Genomic DNA, 19,763 nt, shown 5'->3' on the forward strand with positions numbered 1-19,763 from the left:
AAAAAAAAAAGCCTTGGCTAAAATTACTCCTCACTAGTTTTATTGTGGAAGATATTAGCTGCATTTTATTGGCTTTGCAGACTTAAGCACATCATCCCTTCATGCTATGTCCCAGCCCAGGTGGGATGGAGAGCAAGAGGCACCCCAGATCCTGTGATCCCCATGGGACACCCCAACACCCTCACTCCCTGGCAGCCAACATGGGCCTGAGACAGCAGCAAGGGGACTGGAAAACAAACTTTTTTCTTATTATTTGTTTTTCACAAAGCTCATTCCCCCTTCAGTCTCTCCTGCTCACTCCCATTTCCTTGAAATGAGGAAAAAAGCGGGGGGGAAGGGAGGAGGGAACAAAAAATAGCAAAAGGCCTCTTCACCAACACCCCCGCCAGCCAAGCAGCCGCTCCCGCTAACGGCCGTTGAAACCCAATTTCGCGCCCCGCCTCCAGCGAGCTGTCAATCACCGCGCAGCGCCGCGCGCATGCGCGCAGCAGCCTCCCTTTGTCTCCCCGCGCTTTCCCCTTCTTCCTCCCTCCCCCTCAACCCTCCGCCCCGCCCGGCCCCGCGCGCGTCACGCGGCGGCGGCTCCGCAGTCACGTGCCGGGGGCGGTGGCGGCGGCATGGCGGCGACGGGCGGCGCCTCGCGGGCCGTCGCAGGGTGGTGACGCAGCGGCGGGGCGCTGCGGGGCGCGGGGAGGATGGGGCTGTGAGGGCGGCCGTCGCGCTGGACACCCCGCGCCGAGCGGGAGCAGGTGGCGCCGCGCCGGGGCTGCGGGCCGCGACGGCCCCGCCGCCGCCTTGGGAGTCGCGGGAGGCGGTAAGGAGCGCGGCGGGCAGCGAGCGAGCGAGCCGGGGCGGCTCGGGGCGCGGGCCCCCGCCCGGCGGGTCCCTGCCCCCACCCTGAGGGCGCCCAGGCCTCGCGGGGCCCTGCCCGCGCCGCGGCCGCCGCCGGGGCCCCTCCTGCCCGCACGGTGCGGCCTGCCGAGCGCTGAGCCCCCGGCCGGGGGCGCCGGCCCGGGAAGACCCCTTTGTGTCCTGCGCCTCGGCAGGCAGCGCGGGCCGCCGCAGGGGTTCCGGGGCTGCCCGGGCTCCGGCCCTGGCGCTGGCGCGGGAGGGCGGTTAAAGACAGGATCGTGGTGCTGCCCTTCTCGTGGGCTGGACCCAGGTCCTCCCCGGCTCGGCGCTCTGGCAGCCTTTCTTTTCCACAGGAGCCGGTGCGTTCAGCTCTGAACTGCTCCGTGCTTCACAGTAATGAAAATAAGAGTAGATCAGAAGTTCATGCTAATAAAGGTAATAGTAGCCCAGAAAAATAATTTTTGAGTAGTAGCTGAACTAAAAAAATTAAGGCACTTAGAGATAAAACTTCCCCGGAACCGTGAATGAGACTCAGGGCTGTTTACAATGCTTAAACATGGCTTTTTCTTTTTTTTTTTTTTTTTTTCCCCTAATTTCCTTTTACTTGTCCTTTAGGCCATGGCCATCTTGCCATTTATGTTTTTTGTAAGTCACTTCTTTTTCTGTTCTTGTTTATGACCTTTTCCACAACAGAAGAGAGAAAACCCATTGGCTCTAGGGAGCTCTGATGATGGTGTTCCAAAAGGATGTCAGGGAGTACAGTATATAGTTCTGTGTGTATATATATATATATACAGTATATAGTACAGTATCAGAGTTTTTTTGTTCCAGGATCTTCTTGCTCCAGGGTTAGACTTCAGATTGGTGACTGTCTTTAGGCAGGGAAAGAAATCTGAATACAAATGTGTGAATTTTTTTGAATGCTTTTTCTTGACTTTGGTAGATTTTCTGTTAACTTCTGGTAACTGAGCAGCTAACTGGCAATAGGAATGTAATGTGCTATACTAATTTTGCATCTGTTCCCAACCTCTGTCATGTATTTGCCATCAGTGACACATTTGAAAACAACATTGTGTTTTAATAATGTTTTTTTTCTCTCTCTCTAAAGGTAGTAAAAAAGAAAATATCAAGATGAGTAAAAAGCCTCCAAATCGTCCTGGAATCACATTTGAGATTGGTGCTCGTTTGGAGGCACTGGACTATTTACAAAAATGGTATGGAAGACACTGTGGTGTTTGCTAAGAACAAAATTATTTTGTGTGTGCTGTAAGTTATGTTGTCTGATTATAAGACAGTAATTGCGTTTCACATATGAACTCTGAGAGTCCAAATACTAAATCTGTTGAAATGATTAGATTTTAGGAAAAGAGTCTCTCCAGAAATCAAACAAAACATTTTTGTGTTTTTTTTCTTTAGTTTCTTATGCAGTCGTATTAAGCAAAAGGCATTTTCAGAGTAGTGTGGAATGCAGCGTCATGTGCAAGATGATCAGATGTGTTAATGTGGCAAAGTTGAGTGACCAAAGACTACTTTTATTTTAGTTCGAAGGTATGCAAGTGTATTTATATTGTACTCAGTAATCAGACTTTGCAGGTACACAAAACTGATTTTTTGAAAAACGTGCTTAATCAGAGTTTCTTAAACAGGTAAGTATGATCATGTTTGTATTGAACAGTTGGAGGAATGTAGAGCTTAAAATTGTGACTCTGCATTAGCCAGGCATACCGTGAGTAAGAGTCAAGATTACAAGCTGCAAATCTCTGGACGCAAGGACCACGTTACACAGCATAGATGTCGTGAAAGGAGTTGTTCTTCTGAGAGACAAATTCTTAGTCAAAATTTAGTTAACACAAATGGGTTAATTTCATGGGGTGTGTTGGCTGTGTTGTTTCAGTTTGAAAAAAATGCTGTCTGTTTTTAAAGTGGATGACACAGATAGCAGCTAAGAAAAACCGCCTAAGTATCAACTATCAATGATCGATTAGGACTAGGAAAATGTAAAGCCTTTTGTTGCGTTCTTACAGAACTGAGCATGTTATTGTTCATGTCAATGTCGGATCCTGCTAACCCCAAATTACGTGTTGCAGAAATCTGCATTTTGCAAATTGCATATGTTTACTCCAACAGTTTCTTGCTCTGTAGAAAATGTTGGGTTAAATGCCCAGCTTTGTTGGCACATTTTACCTGTTGTGCTTTTATTTTAACTGTAATAAAAGTGTTTGTTTTAATAAGCAGATCTTTAAAGGAAAATATGGTTTAAAGAGCACTTCTTATTTACTACTGTAGAGAGGATTTTCAGCTTACTGAGTCTTTAACTGAATGTGAGGATAATGAAACTGTTTGAATAGTGCTATAAAATTAATAAAGTAATTTTATTAAAACTGACTTCTTATAGGATTTCCTGTGACTAAAGGTAACTGGTTAATATAGTAAGCTAACAAAAGTTAATATTTGAAATTTCTTCAGGTTAATTGTATCAGAACAAGATCACTGAATATCCAGTATATAAGTTTTTTTGGATTCCTCCAGCTTTCCGAAGGGTAGGCTCACCTGTGAGTTCCGGAGTACCTGTCTAGATTTGCATGGGTCATGTTGCAAATTGCACAGCTGAGTACTTGATATTTTCAGGCAGAATAGAATGTATTCTGAACTTTCCAGGAATTGACTTGTCAGCTGGATCACCAGCAGAAGAGGTCTAGTTTATGTGAATGTAAACCTCTGTGATACTGTATATAGGAACAGGAAGTTAAGATTAAAATTTGGCAGTTACAGCAGCATTAAAAAGAAGACTCTATTGGAAATGAAGTAAATTGAAGTAATGTTCATGTAAATAACCGCAGTGCTTGTTAGAGAAAGCCTGCTGTTTTGTTGCTATTAGGATGACAGAGTCTGGAATAAGTCTGTTATTTTTTACTTAGTTGTCTAGCTGTTGCATAAGGGGGTGGCAGTTTTTTTTAAATTGTTTCTATATATAAGCAGTACGCGTTCCCCTCAGCTGCATGCAGAAATAGAACATACTCCAAAGAAAATAGTTGCCTAACTTATATGAAATCTCTCTTTGTTTCTAACAAAGCAAAAGTTGAAGAGCAGTAATATTGCTTAACTCAACTTTCTTTCTACAAGCAAATGAGAACACTTGCTCAAAAATAGTTTATAAAAGGATTTTCTTTTTTTCATTTTCTGAAAACTTGCTGTCATTTAAGCACTGATCCAGATTGCATGACATAATGACTTTAAATGTTTATCAGTAAATGCTTCTAGGAAAAAAGACACCTTCTAGTAAAGTGCTGCCTGCTGCTTTTTGCTTTGAGATGCTTCTGGAGCTCTTAAATTTCCATCAGTGTAGTAGTTACTGGAATGCATGTCATGAAACTTGCTGTTCTGTTAGATGGGTTCCTTAAACTTTGGAGAGGGTATTGTGTACCTTCACTATTGTTTGGAGAAACCATTGTTTTTTAATGAGAAAGTTTTTGCATACAGTGCTTGGGTCACCGGTGTTTTTTGACTTGTACAAATACTGAGCAGAAGAAAGCCTGGTCAGACTGATCAGCAAGGAGAGGCTGTCAAACGGTGTTTATTTTTGGTGTTTTGCTTTATTGTGCAGGTAACTGCATTTACTTCCTTTGTAAAGTGAAAAACAGTGTATTGTTACAAGGGAGGTCATCTAACATAATGGATTTGTACCACTTGTTAAATTTAAACCCAGCCAAAATGAACTATGAAATGCAGTTCTATTCAGTATCCACGTGATCATTTGTCATCAGATAGTAGGTAAGGTGGGATTGACTGATAAAAGAAAAATATTAAACAAATAAAAGATGCTTGGAGGCCTGGAGCATGTGCCCTACGAGGAGAGGGTGAGGGAGCTGGGCTTCTTCAGCTTGGAGAAGAGAAGGTTTTGGGGGGAACCCAGTAGCACCTACAGGGAGGTAATCCAGAAGATGTAGCCACGCACTTCAGTTTTGCATGGTGGGAGGAGAAGAGACAGCAGGCGTAAATTGAAACAGGAGAGATTCAGGCTAGATACAAAGAGAAACTTTTTCCCCATGAGGATAGTCAGGTAGCAGAGCAGGCTGTCCAAAGAGTTTGTGCTGTCTCCAGTCTTGGTGGATGAAGCCCTGAGCGACCTGGTCTGATCCCACAGCTGACACTGCTTTGAGCAGGAGGTTGGACTACGCACATCCTGAGGCCCCTTACACATACACACCCTACACCATGTCACTGACAACACAAATGGGTATTCAAGATGTTGAAACAGCAGTAAAACTGCACGTATCTACAAGTATATGTATATTTGCAAGGTTGGTTCTCAAGTTGCTACCTCCCAGGAGTATGATATATAGTTTGTTTAAAATTGATGTACTTCTGGACTTGAAGGTACATCTCTTTTGCTGTTGCTGTTTTCAGCTCGCTACTGATTGTCCCATAGAAAACCCTTACTTGTGCCAAATACTGCTCTGAAAAAGTGATTATTCTGCCTATGGATTTTTATAACTGATTATAAAAATTTAAACTATAAGTTAGGTAATGAAGAAAGTATAGTTACATGACCTTTGTAGCTGTTTCCACTCTCAAACTGGTCACTCAAGTAGGTTAGTTATCAGAATAACAGTACTTTGGTTTGGTGTATTTGATTGTCTAGATGGATTCCCTCCCCCCTCTCCCCCCCCCCAATATGGAGGAGATACCTGTTAAAGCTTTTTCTCTTTAAGATTTTGGGAAGTACTGTTTTGTATAGTCCTTGCTTTGAATTTCAGTTGACTGGGATACCTGACAGCCTGATATTTGAAAGGAGGAATGTGAAAATTCTGCTTTCTATTGATATAGTGAAGGCTAAAAGGTGGGGAGGTAGAAATAAGTGCTTGCAGAGTTTACAGATACAGGAAGACTATTTTCAGAGAGGTCAGAATGAAATGCGTTTAGTATTATATCCTCTGAGAGATGGAAGGAAAGACTTTTTATCGTGAATTCAGGAAATGTGTGTCTGTTTCTGGATTTTCTGTAGGTGTGGACTTAGGCATTTTGCCTAGCGTTTTTGCATCCGTTTTTCGATCTCTTAAAATAGTTGCTTTCCTGCTTCACAGGGTAATTCACTGCTTGTTGATCACTTTTCAGGGGTCAAATGGAAAACGTTAATGTAAAAATGCAAAGTATTGTTCTCGTGTCCATTAATGTCTGTTGACTGTATTGGAGAAAATGGGTGTTTGAAGATCTCTTTTTACTGTGAAGAAATGAAAACTATGATGTTTACCGCTTTTCCTGCTCGCATATCTGAGCATGGTTGTCTGACCAATGCTACCTCATTTAAGTTATGTAAGCTACGTGAATTTTGCAGCTTTACAAACAAAGTTAGGTAATTCTCATGGGTCAGGATCACTGGAACTTGAGAATGGATAATAAGCTTAATGTAAATTAAGCAGATATTATCAGCTGACAATTTTCCTGCTCTCTAAAAAGAATTTGAAATTTGGATGAGACTTTATTGGGATTATTAAATATAACTTTCATCATGCTTGCACACTATTGGTACTATGAAAAAAAAAAACCATGCAGGTTATTGGTCCTTCTCACTAAAAGAATACTTGCATTATTGAACAGGAATGCTGTGGGGTTTTTTTTTTTGTTTTGCTGTTTTTTCTGTAAAAGGTAAAAACCTTTTTCTCAATCTTCAAAAGTGTATTTTTTGTTAGATTGCCCTTTTACAATTTGTGTTAGAGGAATCTTGGCAAATCTCTTAGTGTGGAGTACTGGGGGTAGATGTGTGTTGCGGGGGGAATAACCTGACTGGTAGGTATCTTGCCTTTAGACTTCATCACGTTTCAGTACTGTAAAGCATGTTTAGATTCCCCTTTGTTATACTTCTTCATAATGCCGGCTTGTAGATTTGCAATTGAAGGAACTTCTTCATATAATTCATCTTCTCTAACAGACATAACCATTTTCATACTAATTTTTTCCAACAGAACAAACATCAACGTTGCTTATATTCAACAAAAGCTTTAGTATACATAATATGAAATATCAAATCTGTTAGTGCAGCTCTGGATGGAAAGTTAGTTATTTCTTGAAAATTAACAGAAGAACCTGCTAAATTCTAATGAGGAAAGCTTGAGTACAGTGTGAAAAGAACAGGTTTTTTGATTCTCAAAATTTTAGTGACATGAGCAAATGTTACCCAATAAAGAAAAGCAAGAAGGACTTTTTGTCATTTCTGCATGCATTGTTATTAGAGTTCTTAAAACTTTAATATGAACTTTTTTTTTGCTGCCTTTTTTCTTTTATTCGCAGTAAATACCTACCTGCCTTTGAAATATTTGTAGAAATTTTCAATTTATGAATTTGTTTTCAGTAAAAGTACAAAAACCATAATACCAAAAGAATGTTTGTGTAATGTAAAATTTGCAGAGGTAAATTCTGCAGTATGTATGCAAGAATAAAAAGCTACCCTGTTCTTTTTCACTGTGGGACTAGTATTATAAAATATCACTCTTTATACATATTTGTGGCACATTGTGTGGCTAAATTTAGTGGATGTTGAGTGTAATATCTTGTTGCTAAATCTATGCAAAGTTATTTTTGGTTTACTTAATAACCAGTCATATATAGCCTGGGTGGTTAAGAGATTAGCTAATCTTCCATTTCTAAAGATTGGGGTTGAATGCAGGTTTTGGTTTTATTCATCTTGCAAGCACTGTACAGCTGGTCAGCTTAATAATGTATTTAAGAAGCTTAATTTATTGGAATAAAGCTGTTTTGTAATAATGACATGATTCTCATAAGATTTAGCTTTGTAAAATTTTTAGACAACTTGATTAGCAGATATTGTTAAAAAATAAACCACTAAACACTTGGTGCTGGCTTTGCTTAGCCCTGCTGAGTGATCCCTGATGAGATTGAATACTTTGCATCTTTTATTAACTGACGCTAGGTTTGTTCTTTAATTTTTTGAAATATATTAGTGTCCTGATACGTGGCTTGCTGAGTTTCCCTTGACATCATCTTCATATTTACTTGTCTATAAGCTATATTCTGTATTTCACTCCCCCACCCTGGTTTTCTCTTTCCAAGGCATTCTATTGTATTTTGCTAGTTTATCCTTTTTGTCGTCTTCTATATGCAGTGCTTGGAATGCTGATTTTGCTGCTGAGGACCAGATGATTAAACCTACCAGCTGTACAACAATTAAAATGTGCCAAGGGAACTGTTCTAAGATAGTGCTCTGGTGGGCCCATTACCCCTTGGATGCCCAGAAAAAGATGTCTCCTTGGTTGATGTCCCTGAATTCCATAAAGTAGCCTTAGTTTTACATCACCTTCTTGCTGCTCTCTAATTAACCTGAACGTTCCTCCTCTAGGGAGAAAGAGCACCATCTTTTTTTGTCCTTTGTTTCACTACTCCAGTTTCAGTGCTTGGGCATAAGCTCTTGTTTTTAATTGTTGCAAAGTGGAACCTCCTATCCTCTTGCATTTCTAGTATTTTCCCTTCCTTTGGTCTATTAAATGCTTTCTGTATCATCCTTTTCTACTAGTCAGAACCCTTTCAAGTAACATTCTTACTCATGTATTTCCTGTATTAACAGTAAATCAACTTTTTCCTCTGCTTGGCTGCTCTTTCTGCTTATTCTCACACTTGGTGTGTAATTTTAAGGAGCTTGACATCAGAAGACTTGGGAAGACCAAGAAACTAAGAAGATTACATTTGGTTAACTTCATAGGAATAGTGGCCTGAAAACTCCTAAGAAGAAAGCATCATTGGAACTTAGGAAAACCATCTCTTGGTTCATTTTTATTTTATTTTTTTGAAACCATGCTTGAAGTTAATAAACCAGAATGTTGATAGTGGATTTGGGTTTTGATTTTCAGTTTTGTTTTCAGTTTTGTTGCAACATATCAATTTCACCGTCCTCATTTGATTTTGTTGTTGTTGTTGTCGTCAGCCTCCTTTAGAGGCATTAGGGGGTCACTCTTGTTGCTTCTCTGAAAAGTCTGGTGGAGTTCTTATCCTTAAAAAGAATTTTTGATAGGCTGTTAGTGGAGAGTGCGGTTTGCATCTGGGAAGCTGATTTTTCTTAAAGTTCAATGAAAAGAAATTAGAAATTTAAGGAATGACTATGCAATTGTTTTTCATTTCTGAAATGTATGGATGAGAGAAGTGTAACGAGGTGTACTATTTGTACGTTCTGATGTGAGGATAAGATGTGATTGAAGTAATTGCAGTAGTAACCTAGCAGGTTAGAGAGTGTTTTTCTCGCTCTGCAACTCTGATAAGTCTGAGATATTTAGATGTCGGGAAGCTCTATGTAGTGCTGCTCCTAAAGAAGCAGGACTGGAAAATGAGTAGAGTGAAGGAGCAAGTTGAGAGTGTGGCACTTTTTTGTTTTAATGTCTTTTTCCCAATAGTCATCAGGAAAGAAGGAAAACCTGTGCTTCTTGAACTTCTATATCTTAATCAGAATGTAGTGTTAAAGATTACTTTGTCAGCAGCCTCAATATTTTGAAGAGAAAATATTTGTAAAATAGAAAGTGTTGCCTGGATTCCTGTATATGTCAATAGTATTCCTGGCTAATGGCATATGTGGTAGGACTGAGTACCACACCAAGCTCTGCCCTCTTACTGCTCAACAGTGGCATTCTGGTAGAAGAATGCATTGCCTATTAACAAAAGTGAAGTTGTCTTTTTATTGTTGTACTTCTTCTCAATGCATGTTTTATTAACTTTAGCCCATCCATAACCTTCTCTATTCCACCGTTACTTGTGTTTGGACATTAGAAAGTATTTCCAGTTTGCTTTTGTTACTCAGAATATAAACTGGAGAAAATTTGATAAACTAATTTACATTTTTTGTAGGAGATTTTGAGCCTTTGGATCTGTTGTAATACTCTTAGGAGGAGGAGGAGCTAAATTTTGCCTCATTCCAGTTTTCTGTGTACTTCATAGCATGAAGTAGCATGACAAAACCAGTTCATGCCTTGATACTTTACTACAGTTTTGTGAAATAATTCACAGAAATAGTAAGACAGAATAATAATAATAATTGCTGAAGATGAAGAAACTTGCCATTTTTCCTATAAGTGTAATTTAAATTTTATGGTGCCTAAACTACAAGGTCATTTGAATCCATATTACATCCCTGCCACAGCCACAAAGCTGGATACCTAAGATTTGTTCTGTTTTCAGCTCAGTTCTGATTAGCTCTGAGTATATACCATGCTTGCGAGAGTAAAATGCACATCTTAAGATTGGCATATTTATTCTAGTGGATATGCAGTTACAAAGAAGTGACTGCTAAACATAAGTACTGTGAATCAGATTTAATGGCAGTGAAATCATTGAAGCTGATCTTTAAATTAATAAGTGGTTTAGACTGGAAATATTCAGTTGACTTGTTTTGATTAGATGCTTGTATTTGTCTGAAATCAATGGAACAGTTTGGTGAGACACTTCATATGTTAAGGGTAATGAATGTACATCTAAAACTAGTTGATTTCCTTCCCACCCCCAAGCAAACAAAAATCCGCATAGTTTTTTGCCTTAAATGAACACAGGTTTTAAAACAGCTAAGCACAGACTTCTGTTATCAATTTCAAGCAGTCTTAGTCTGACAGTTTCAGGTTTATGTCTGTATATAATCACCTATGATGAAGCTGATGATATATCAATAATGTGCAGCTGTCTTTTGAACTAAATGTTATCCTGCTAACGGTTTAACATCCTAATCTTTTTCAGACTCGGAGATTTCTCTAAGTACTGGTGTATATTTAAAAAAAAAAAAGGCTTGGAAAAAGCTTTTGAACTTATCAGTTTGCATTTATCATTCAAGGTATCCATCTCGTATTGAGAAGATAGACTATGAAGAAGGGAAGATGTTGGTCCATTTTGAACGCTGGAGTCATCGCTATGATGAGTGGATTTACTGGGACAGCAATAGGTTGCGACCCTTGGAGCGACCAGCATTAAGGAAAGAAGGGCTGAAAGATGATGAAGAATTTGTTGTAAGTGGCACGTTTATTTTGGCTTTGACTTTTTTTGGTAAGCTGTTACATTTGTTTTCCTACATTAAATCTCTCTAGTGCACAATGCTTAAGACTTTTTAGGAAGAAATCTAAATGTTTAAAATATTAATAACTAAAATTGTTTAAAATAGGATTTTAAACCTGGAGAAGAAGTCCTAGCTCGTTGGACAGACTGTCGATATTATCCTGCAAAGATTGAAGCAATTAATAAAGAGGGTATGTATTCGTATATGACCCATCTGTAAGGACTGTTTTCATATGCTGTGCTATAGCTGTAGTCCACTTTAAAAGTGGCATGCATATAAAAACTTCCTTTGTAGCCTCAATGTACTGCTGAATATGTTTCTGTTCTACCAAATTTAGTAAGAGATTTGATCTTTTATCTGTATGAAATTAAAAAATTGAAATATCTCCTAGAAGATAAAATGCTGAATATTTCCTCAGCAATGAGAAAAATATCCTTTGCGTAGTGTTATAAATATTTTGTACTGTTGGTGTTTTAACTTTGCCGTATTTAAATTTTCCTAATTGTTTTAGGAAATAAGTGTTTTTAAGTTCTGTTGATTGTAGAATAATGGAAATGCAGAACTAAAAGAAAAACTTAGTTTAGATGCAGTGCTTCACAATGGAGTTTTTTTTTAATGAACATCGAATGAATTCAAAGTTTTTACTGTAGTTTAAACCAAACAAGCATTTTTTGTGAATTGAATTGTTTCCCTGTAGTGGTAGCTTAAATGTTGCATCAATCAATGTAGTATGAAGAAAAGTGACGTGGTAGCTTAAATTCGCTTGGAATTGTGCAAGTGGATGAAAACCGACAGTATAAAAGCAGAGTTTTTCATTTTTCTTAAAATTCTTGATCCTGCATGTAGTTAACATTGAGTGACTTTGTTCCTATAGCCTATGAAACATTTTGGTAATTACAGAGTGATGAGGCATACTTGTTTCTTAACTATTTATAATGATTATATCAATTCTTTTGTAGGAACGTTCACAGTTCAGTTCTATGATGGTGTGATTCGATGTCTTAAGAGGATGCATATCAAATCTATGCCAGAGGATGCAAAAGGGCAGGTAAGAATATTAGGTGTCTTTTTGTTAGTTCTTATATTGATTTTTGTAATACCTTGAGCTCTGAAAGCTAGTAGAAGTATCATCTAGCATAACTAGTTTTGATCTAGTTTTTAGACTAGTTTTAGTCTTTTTATTCTTGGTCCTTCACTATCTTGCTTCACCAGTTTTATGGATGATGCTTATGATGCTTTGGAGTGTGTGCTGTTCTAGTAATGTTGCCTTTATCTGAAATGTCTAGATGCTGTACACTGCTGACTAATCTTTTTCCAGAGTTTTGTCTTGTGGAGGTTACAAGCACAGGGGCACCCAGACAATTTCTTTTTTTATTTTGTGGCCTGTCAGGAAAAAGCTTTAGCTTGCCAGTAGTCTGTGCTGGTGATCTTTTTTTTTTTTTTTTTTTTCCCCCCCTCCACGCCCCCTTTTCCCCCCTTGGCTTGTTACAGTGATAGGTTTTTGCCCACATGTTCTTGTTAACATCACTGTTTCATTGTTTTTTTTCCTCCCCTGTATCTGAACTTTCAGGGGTTCAGACAGGTAAATATTACTCTTACCTGTGACACTGTCCTCATTGCTCTTAAAGAAGAGATGCTGAGTAGATGTGGATGCAGGCTGCGAAATAGAGGATATAATTTAGTCTCTAGCTGTATCTTTACTTCCCCGAAAAAATAAAACCAACATCAAAACCAGTTATATGCGTTCTGTGAAAGTTATATGGAGTTTATTTTGCATGATAACTGTATTTTCATAATTAATGAGAAGTAACTCCACTGAAACTGCTTGAAACTGAGATATAAGAAATGTGAAAAGACTATTCTTATTTATTCCAAATTTTCTTTGGGGCAAACAAAACTCAGATATTTCACAATTACTGTTGCAACAACCCATATTTTGCTCATGTAACGAGGGCAGGTGGAGACAAGAACTGTCTTGAAAACAGTTCTGTGTCCTGGCCTCCTCCTCTGTGTTGCAGGTGGCTGTATATTAGAGTTGAACATCTGAGCGCTGGAACACTGTGCAGGCAACATTTGCACTGTTTAAACCACCTTTCCTTAAAGAGATTAAACTGAAGTCCATATTCAGGCTACTAGTGGCAACTTGCTGCAATGTTAAAATAATTTTGTCAAATCAGTGTATAATATTTCAATTAATATTTTCACTATGACAGTAAGTTAGGAAGCTAGAGTATTTCATTTGACTTTGTGAAAAGGAAAACTTGGTTAATGGGATTGTGACTGGACTAAAATAGCCCTTCTGTGATAATGTGAAGGAGTCTCTTCCTCTCAGTCCTGTGCTTTTTGTAGGTAGCCATATTGTGTCTAGTCCTGAGTTACTACTCTTAGGCCATAGGCATTTTCAGGTTAAAATGTAAAAACAGATTCATTTTCTTACAGATGCTGGTTAGCTACCATTTTGATGTCCAGATACTTTTGGTGGCAGCCCAGCTCATCTTACAATTTCTAGTTTTCTTTAGTGTTTGACAGTGATGGTATCAGGTTCATGCATCCCAGTGGCTGAATATAGGTGGCTTCAATGAAGTCTTGAGAAAGAAAAAGTGGGCCAAACTTAACACTTCTTTTGATGGAATTAAATTTTTCAAGGCTGTCTTGCAGCAAGAGGAGCACCAGATATGCTTCCTGCAACATTAATTGATATTAGACTTGGTATTTCATTGTGCAAAATTGGAGATAGGCACAAAGTTCTGTAGCTTTCAAAGACAAAGCTCCTTTTTTCTGCAACATCTGCTACATCGTTATGCTATGGCAAAAGTGTTTGCCTTTCAAAATATTTTTGTGATCTTTAATAGTAATGTAATCTAAGATTTTGTTTGAAAATCAGAAACTGTGTTTAGTCTAAGCCAACATTTGAGTCGAACTCAAATTAATGTTTTCAGGTTTTTACCTTATTATGCTATGTGAAGACATTTATTAAAAGTGATTTATAGCCCAAAAAAGCCAAGAATATAATTTGATTTGAGAAAGCGCAGTTGGCAGATCTGACATTTCATGCCTAACTTAAACCTACAGTTTGTTTCCATCTTTTTCCAAAGGAAAATAAATTTCAAGCAATGTGTCTGTGTTTAAGAAGCTTCTTTAAATTCTAGAGTATTAGCAAGCTTAACAATGCAAGATCTGGTTTGGAAGTTATGTGCTACATGTGCAGAATTGTCATTACTCTGACAAAGAGGGATATAGACTATTTAATTATTTGTTAGTGAATATTGGTGGTAGAAAATACTTATAAACAAGCATGTAAAAATCAATTTTTATGCAAGTAGTAATATTTCAGTTCCCAGTCTTATTAAAAGAGAGTGACTGACTGCATCTGACCAAGAGAGAAAGAACAGTGATTATTGCTTCCCGAGTCAAATGCCTATACTAAGCACATTTATTTTTTTCAGTAAATTTAAGGATGCTGACAACAATAGCAGTATACTGTTTTCAAAAGGAAATAGATTATTTTATTTGAGCTTACTGTGTCTTAAAGAGATTGTAGACACTAACATTTAAACTCCATTTTTGAGTTTCAGATGTGTGTTTTTATAAGTGTTAGCTGTGAGGGTAGAAAGCAAAAAAATTATTTTTAACAATGAAAGTATTTGTGTAGTTCAATGTATGGAGACTATGGGCTAGGTTTCTCTGCGGAGAAGCTCAAATTAATTGAAATAACACAGAAATATGGCTAAAGCAGTGCAGAGGGAAAAGGAAATAAGATGGGGATATTGAGACTGCCCTTGTGAGAGCACATATGAAGTATTCAGATAACTTAATTTTTCTGTTTCATGTTTTTTGTTTTATCTTCGATGTAATTAGGCGCGCGAGAGGGAGCAGATAGCGCCGGAGCTGAGATTAGTGACGGAAATCGAACCAAAAGAAGTGAGTTTTGAGGAGGGTTTTGAAGGAGAGGGAGGGGACTTGGCACCCAGGAAGAGGAAGCTGAGGAAAAAGCATGAATTTGCGATGGGGACAGAGGAAAAAAGAAGATATGACAGGATATGGTGTGAGCCAAGATGTAGGTGGGGCAGACTGTTTAGAATCTGAAAGGTGAGGGTAAGGAGTCCGGTCTTGATTAGACAGTCAGTAGGTGGTTGGTGCTTTGTGTATATGCATGTATGAGTGTGTGAGAGTCGGGAACTGTGATGTGTCAGGAGAGGAAAAACAGCTGAAGTGGTAGTACCACAGAGATGCAAAGAGGTGGTGGTTGTAGGCTGGTGAAGGGAGAATGATCTATTTGAATTCCGGAATTGGCACAAGGGTTGGAGTTTAGAAATGATCCTGCCTTTGCCTTCCTACTGTTGCAGGTTTAAGATTATGCAACGGAATACTTTAAAATAAAATTTTTTGCTTTTTGGTTTTGCTTTGCCAATCGATGTGTAAGGGTGTTGGTTAATTAATGCTAATTTCTTGATCGTGCAGTTTCCTATGCTTTGGTTTAGTGAATCTAACCAGCATAATGACAATTTTCCGAAGTAACCGTAAGGTGAAGGTTTGTCTTCTAACTACAGTGTCCTGTTACTTCTCTCCTGCCAATTATCTTTGCTTGCTTAAAAGATGAACTTTAGGAGGGAAAAGGGGAAAAGAAAGAAGATCAGCTTTTTTTAAAAAGTTATATACATAAGTGACAAGCATTCACTGTGGTGAGATACTGTGGGAAAGGGGGAAATCAGGTCAGATGTGAGCCTGGTAAAGAATTACAAAACCACAGCAAAAAAGAGCCAAAGTCGGAGCACTAGGGAGAAGTACGGAAAACTTACCTTAGGAGAATTTTACTTTATTCCTTCATAATGTTCTCCTGTTTGGGTCCTGGGCTTTGGGTTTACTGAATGCACCAGAAAAAAATTCTGCTGTTAAAGATTTATGACTGGTTTATGCAATATCTCTGATACTTAGTATCCTGCTATTGTGGATGTCAGAGTAGACTGCCTTACAACAGTCCTATCTAGAGAGAGATTTCAATGTTCTCTCTGATTTAGTTTCCTGCTGTTCTAGCTTCCCCCATTTTTTGTTAAAACTTTCTAAAAATTCTTAAAAAAAAAAAAAAAAAAGAAAAAGAAAAGAAAAGGCAAAAGCACATCTTTAAAAGAATCACGTCTTTTTGAAGTAGAAATTCCTGAATCTTTCAAAAGAAGGGTGGTCACCTTAGCATCCCAGATGTTTAGGTAGTTCTCACAGGTCGGGAGCTGTGCAGCTGGATAGTCACTCAGAAGGAGTTAAAGGTTAAAAAGCAGAAATTCTCTGTCATTTCAATGTGTATAGCTGTTTTGCTCAGCCAGTATAAAAATGGACCCACAGAGTTTCCAGGCAGTTCTCTTAATTGAGTTTTATATTTTGAAAGATAATCTAGGAGAAAAAGCATAAACGTCACCATAAATAACATCTCTCTGCTTTGGCTTCTGGATGTTTAACCTTGTTTCATTGTTGTGTGTGTCCTGCCACCCTTTGTAAGCTCCATGTCTTAAGGAAAGTAACCCAACAATGAAATGAAAAACAAAAATGCCTTTGTTTTGCACAAGAACAGTTACAGTTCAACCGGGATACTTGCTTCAACGTGCCCCTTGAAGCTTGAAATCCTCATTGGAAAGCTTCTGACTTCAGGGTGCCTAACTTGACTGAAAATGGAAAAGCTGTTAAGAAGCTGCTTTGATACTGGGCACACTTCCTCTTCTCCCTGCTCATATCATAAAATCTAAGCTCCAGCCATGTTACTGATCCTCTTCATCCCTTGGCCAGAGCACAGTACAACCGTACCATCAGGTCTCCTATCTCCCCACCAGCAGAAAAAGCTCAATCCTTTTTTTGACCTGCTGGATGGGAAAGGCTCCGGATGGACCAGAGCTAATGTGTTCTTTTTTTGGCTGGTCAAGCAAGAGGCTCGTGTGGTTTTGATCGATTCTCCAGCTAGCAGTTAGATACGCTCTTCATGGCTGGCAGGGCACCAAATGGCTTTGGGAGCTGCCTGTTGTGCAAAGCGCTTCCAAACTGTTTTCCTGCTAGCCAAACTGGGCGTATGCATCTTGCTTTGGCAGTTTGGAGATGAAACACTTTATTTTAGAGGAACCAAAACTGCTTTGGTTTCAAAGTGTGTAGTTTGACACTATATAGATGGGTACCTTGTGCGAAGCAGTGAGTGGTATATTGAGCTTTGTAAAAGGAAAAGCATAATACAGGAAAAAGTAACACTTCTGTAATTTGTGTTATGCTCTCCTCGTACATCAAAGAAGGCAAAGAAACCTCAGTAGAACCGAAATTTGAAAGATTTGTAGAATGTACTGAGTGGAGGAAAAAAAAGATTGTGTTTTGTATGAAATGAGTTATAAAAATGAAGGTACTTTAAGTATCTCATATGATAACATAACAATAAGAAAACAGCCAAGGATAAACTATGGTTTAAAGTTGAAAGGAAGTTGTACTATTTTTAAAGCACTCATGCAAAAAACTGACAAAAATGGAGTTCTTATCATAAGGGGTTTTCTTATATTTGGCGCAACAAACCTAAAACACTCTTGGAGCCAAATCTCTGCAGTAAATTAATTGTTCTTCAAAAACGTATTCAGATACTTAATACTTATTGGTGGAATGTGAACATTGCTCTGGGTTTTTATATTACACATAATTTCTCTATGGAGCTTGATGTTACAGAATATTTGAAAAAATATTTTAATAAAAAGGGTTGAGCCAAATTTCTTGTAATCGCATTGATCCCTGACACTTGGGAGACATCTGCTCTGATTACTCTAGACTAATGGAAAGAGCTTGACTTTGCCTCTGGAGCTATTTAATTCTCTCCATTGACTATAGGATGACTAGAGACTTCATTTACATTTCTAAGGTTAGATGAATTTGGCTCTAGGTTCCTCTTTACTCCCTGGATGTTTGTGTATGATCAAATTAACCATTTTCCAAATGGTACTCTTTAGTTACCTTAAATGTGGATTGTGAAATTCAGTTGTGTTATGGAGAGCTTTACTGAAATTATTGAATAAACCATGAAAAATAAAATACAAAAAGAATACTATCTGTAGTTACTGTAGAAACACAAGTATAATTATAAAAGCTTTGTCAGTGCTTTAGGAATGTAATTCAGGAAGAGCTCTGTCCATGTGTCATGCAGTTGTCTGGACCACGCTTAAAGTTGATTGTAATTTTGAATAATAGTTAAATTTGAGCTGCAGTGAAATTGAGGTATGTCACGGCTAGAAAGGTAATAAAGTCAGTGGTTTGTTTGGGTTTGGGAGCTCTTGAGTTTCTAAATCTGTAAGATGTAAAAGAGGTGGTAGGGAACTAGTGCAGCCAGAATTCTGTATACAGTGTCCTTTTGAAGGTTTTTTTCTTTTGCTCTTTATCCACATGACATACTGATAATACTTCAAGTTTATATAGGCAATTTGGGAAACTCCTTTTGCCACTCCATGAGTACTAGTCATAAAACTAAATTCAACTGCTTTGGAACATTTCTAGATGAAATTGCACTGGGTATATAAATATCTTTTATTTGAGTCTCAAACTGTTTTTAATACTTACCTTTTTTCCTTTTTGGAGGATTGGATAGCTTTGGTCAAAGCTGCTGCAGCAGCAGCAGCCAAGAACAAAGCAGGAAGTAAACCTAGAACCAGCGCAAACAGCAATAAAGATAAAGAGGAGAGAAAATGGCTAAAAGTTCCTTCAAAAAAGGAAGAAACTTCAACCTCTACAATCATGCAGGAAGTCCAAAAAAAGGAAGAAGAACCTACATCTAGTGACACATTTGGTAAAAACAGATTCTATAAAAGATGAAATAGCACTCTTAATTAATGAATTTAATAAATTATTTAATTAAATACCATTAATCAGATAGGAAACTGTTTTTTTCAGTGAAATCTGGTTGGGTCAGCAGTTACGCCTTTTGCCTTTTTGCAAAACTTCTGTCCACCCTTAAGAACGAAATATAGGTTTTTGAATGACGTTACTGTGCGTTCTGCTTCCAATACCTGGATCTTCTGTTAACTGTGAGATACTTCTAGATATTGTTTAAGATAACTTTTCCAATATGGGTGGTGATTCCATATTCAGGGATAGTTGAAGCTCTGTTTCTGGGTTGATAAAAATTTGTTCATTTTAAGTCTGGTACTGTATTTCTCATAATACTGAGTAAAAATTGCAATTTTTAAGTATTTTGCATCTAATGCTTCAATTTATGATACTGTAAATCTTTAGAATGTGTCCATTTCTTTTTTAGTAACTATAAAGTTTTTTAATTACTGTATTCTAATAGTGGTTCTGAAATATTAAAATATTTTAGTTTTGTTAAATATTTATTAAATGTGAGCTTACTAGACTTCTCTTTTTATTTAACAGTAGGTTTTCCTGTAGTGGATGTTCCAAAGATGGCCTTTGTGCAGGCAGAGAACACGTTATCCCACAAGAGGAAAAGTAATCTAGGCAACTCGTTTCAGGCAAAGAGAGCTCGTCTTAACAAGATCACTGGTAAACTTCCTTTTTTGTTGTTGTTAAGATATTTATTCCTTTTTAATGCATTGAAATACACATGCGTACATATAAGGTACTCAAGTAGATCAATAAAAGCACATTCATCGGGCAGATATTAACTACAGTCTCTTGTTTGGACTTTTAAAGGAATCTAGAAGTGGTGATAAAATCAAATTTGTTTGTAAATTCAAAGAAGAGTCTCTGACTTGACTTGTATTTTTAACTTTATAGGAAGATAACAGTTCTGAATTGATCAATTTCTTGCATATGTGTGTGTTTTTTTAACTCCACCTGCTCCATTTCTCCATTATCTGGTGAATTTGGTGTTTGCACAAGTTCCTAAGAGTCATGAGTTACATAC

General features: G+C 38.0%; 1 protein-coding gene across 6 annotated transcripts in view; it reads left to right on the forward strand.

The window, feature by feature from the left end:
* The first annotated feature begins 544 nt into the window (after positions 1-544).
* PHF20L1 (PHD finger protein 20 like 1) overlaps positions 545-19,763 on the forward strand; it is a 54,340-nt gene continuing 35,121 nt past the window's right edge. Inside the window, exons 1-8 of one of the 6 annotated variants that reach the window (XM_064507888.1) lie at positions 545-814; positions 1,961-2,066; positions 10,673-10,844; positions 10,997-11,081; positions 11,851-11,939; positions 14,750-14,812; positions 18,476-18,683; positions 19,271-19,399. In XM_064507888.1, the coding sequence (XP_064363958.1) occupies positions 1,984-2,066; positions 10,673-10,844; positions 10,997-11,081; positions 11,851-11,939; positions 14,750-14,812; positions 18,476-18,683; positions 19,271-19,399 (829 nt within the window). In that variant the 5' untranslated portion in view covers positions 545-814; positions 1,961-1,983. The remainder of the gene's footprint in view (positions 815-1,960; positions 2,067-10,672; positions 10,845-10,996; positions 11,082-11,850; positions 11,940-14,749; positions 14,813-18,475; positions 18,684-19,270; positions 19,400-19,763) is intronic. The other 5 variants (XM_064507890.1, XM_026113679.2, XM_026113681.2 and 2 more) reach the window with 5 other exon arrangements.

This window comes from Dromaius novaehollandiae, chromosome 2 (assembly GCF_036370855.1).
Source record: "Dromaius novaehollandiae isolate bDroNov1 chromosome 2, bDroNov1.hap1, whole genome shotgun sequence".
Taxonomy (NCBI): domain Eukaryota; kingdom Metazoa; phylum Chordata; class Aves; order Casuariiformes; family Dromaiidae; genus Dromaius; species Dromaius novaehollandiae.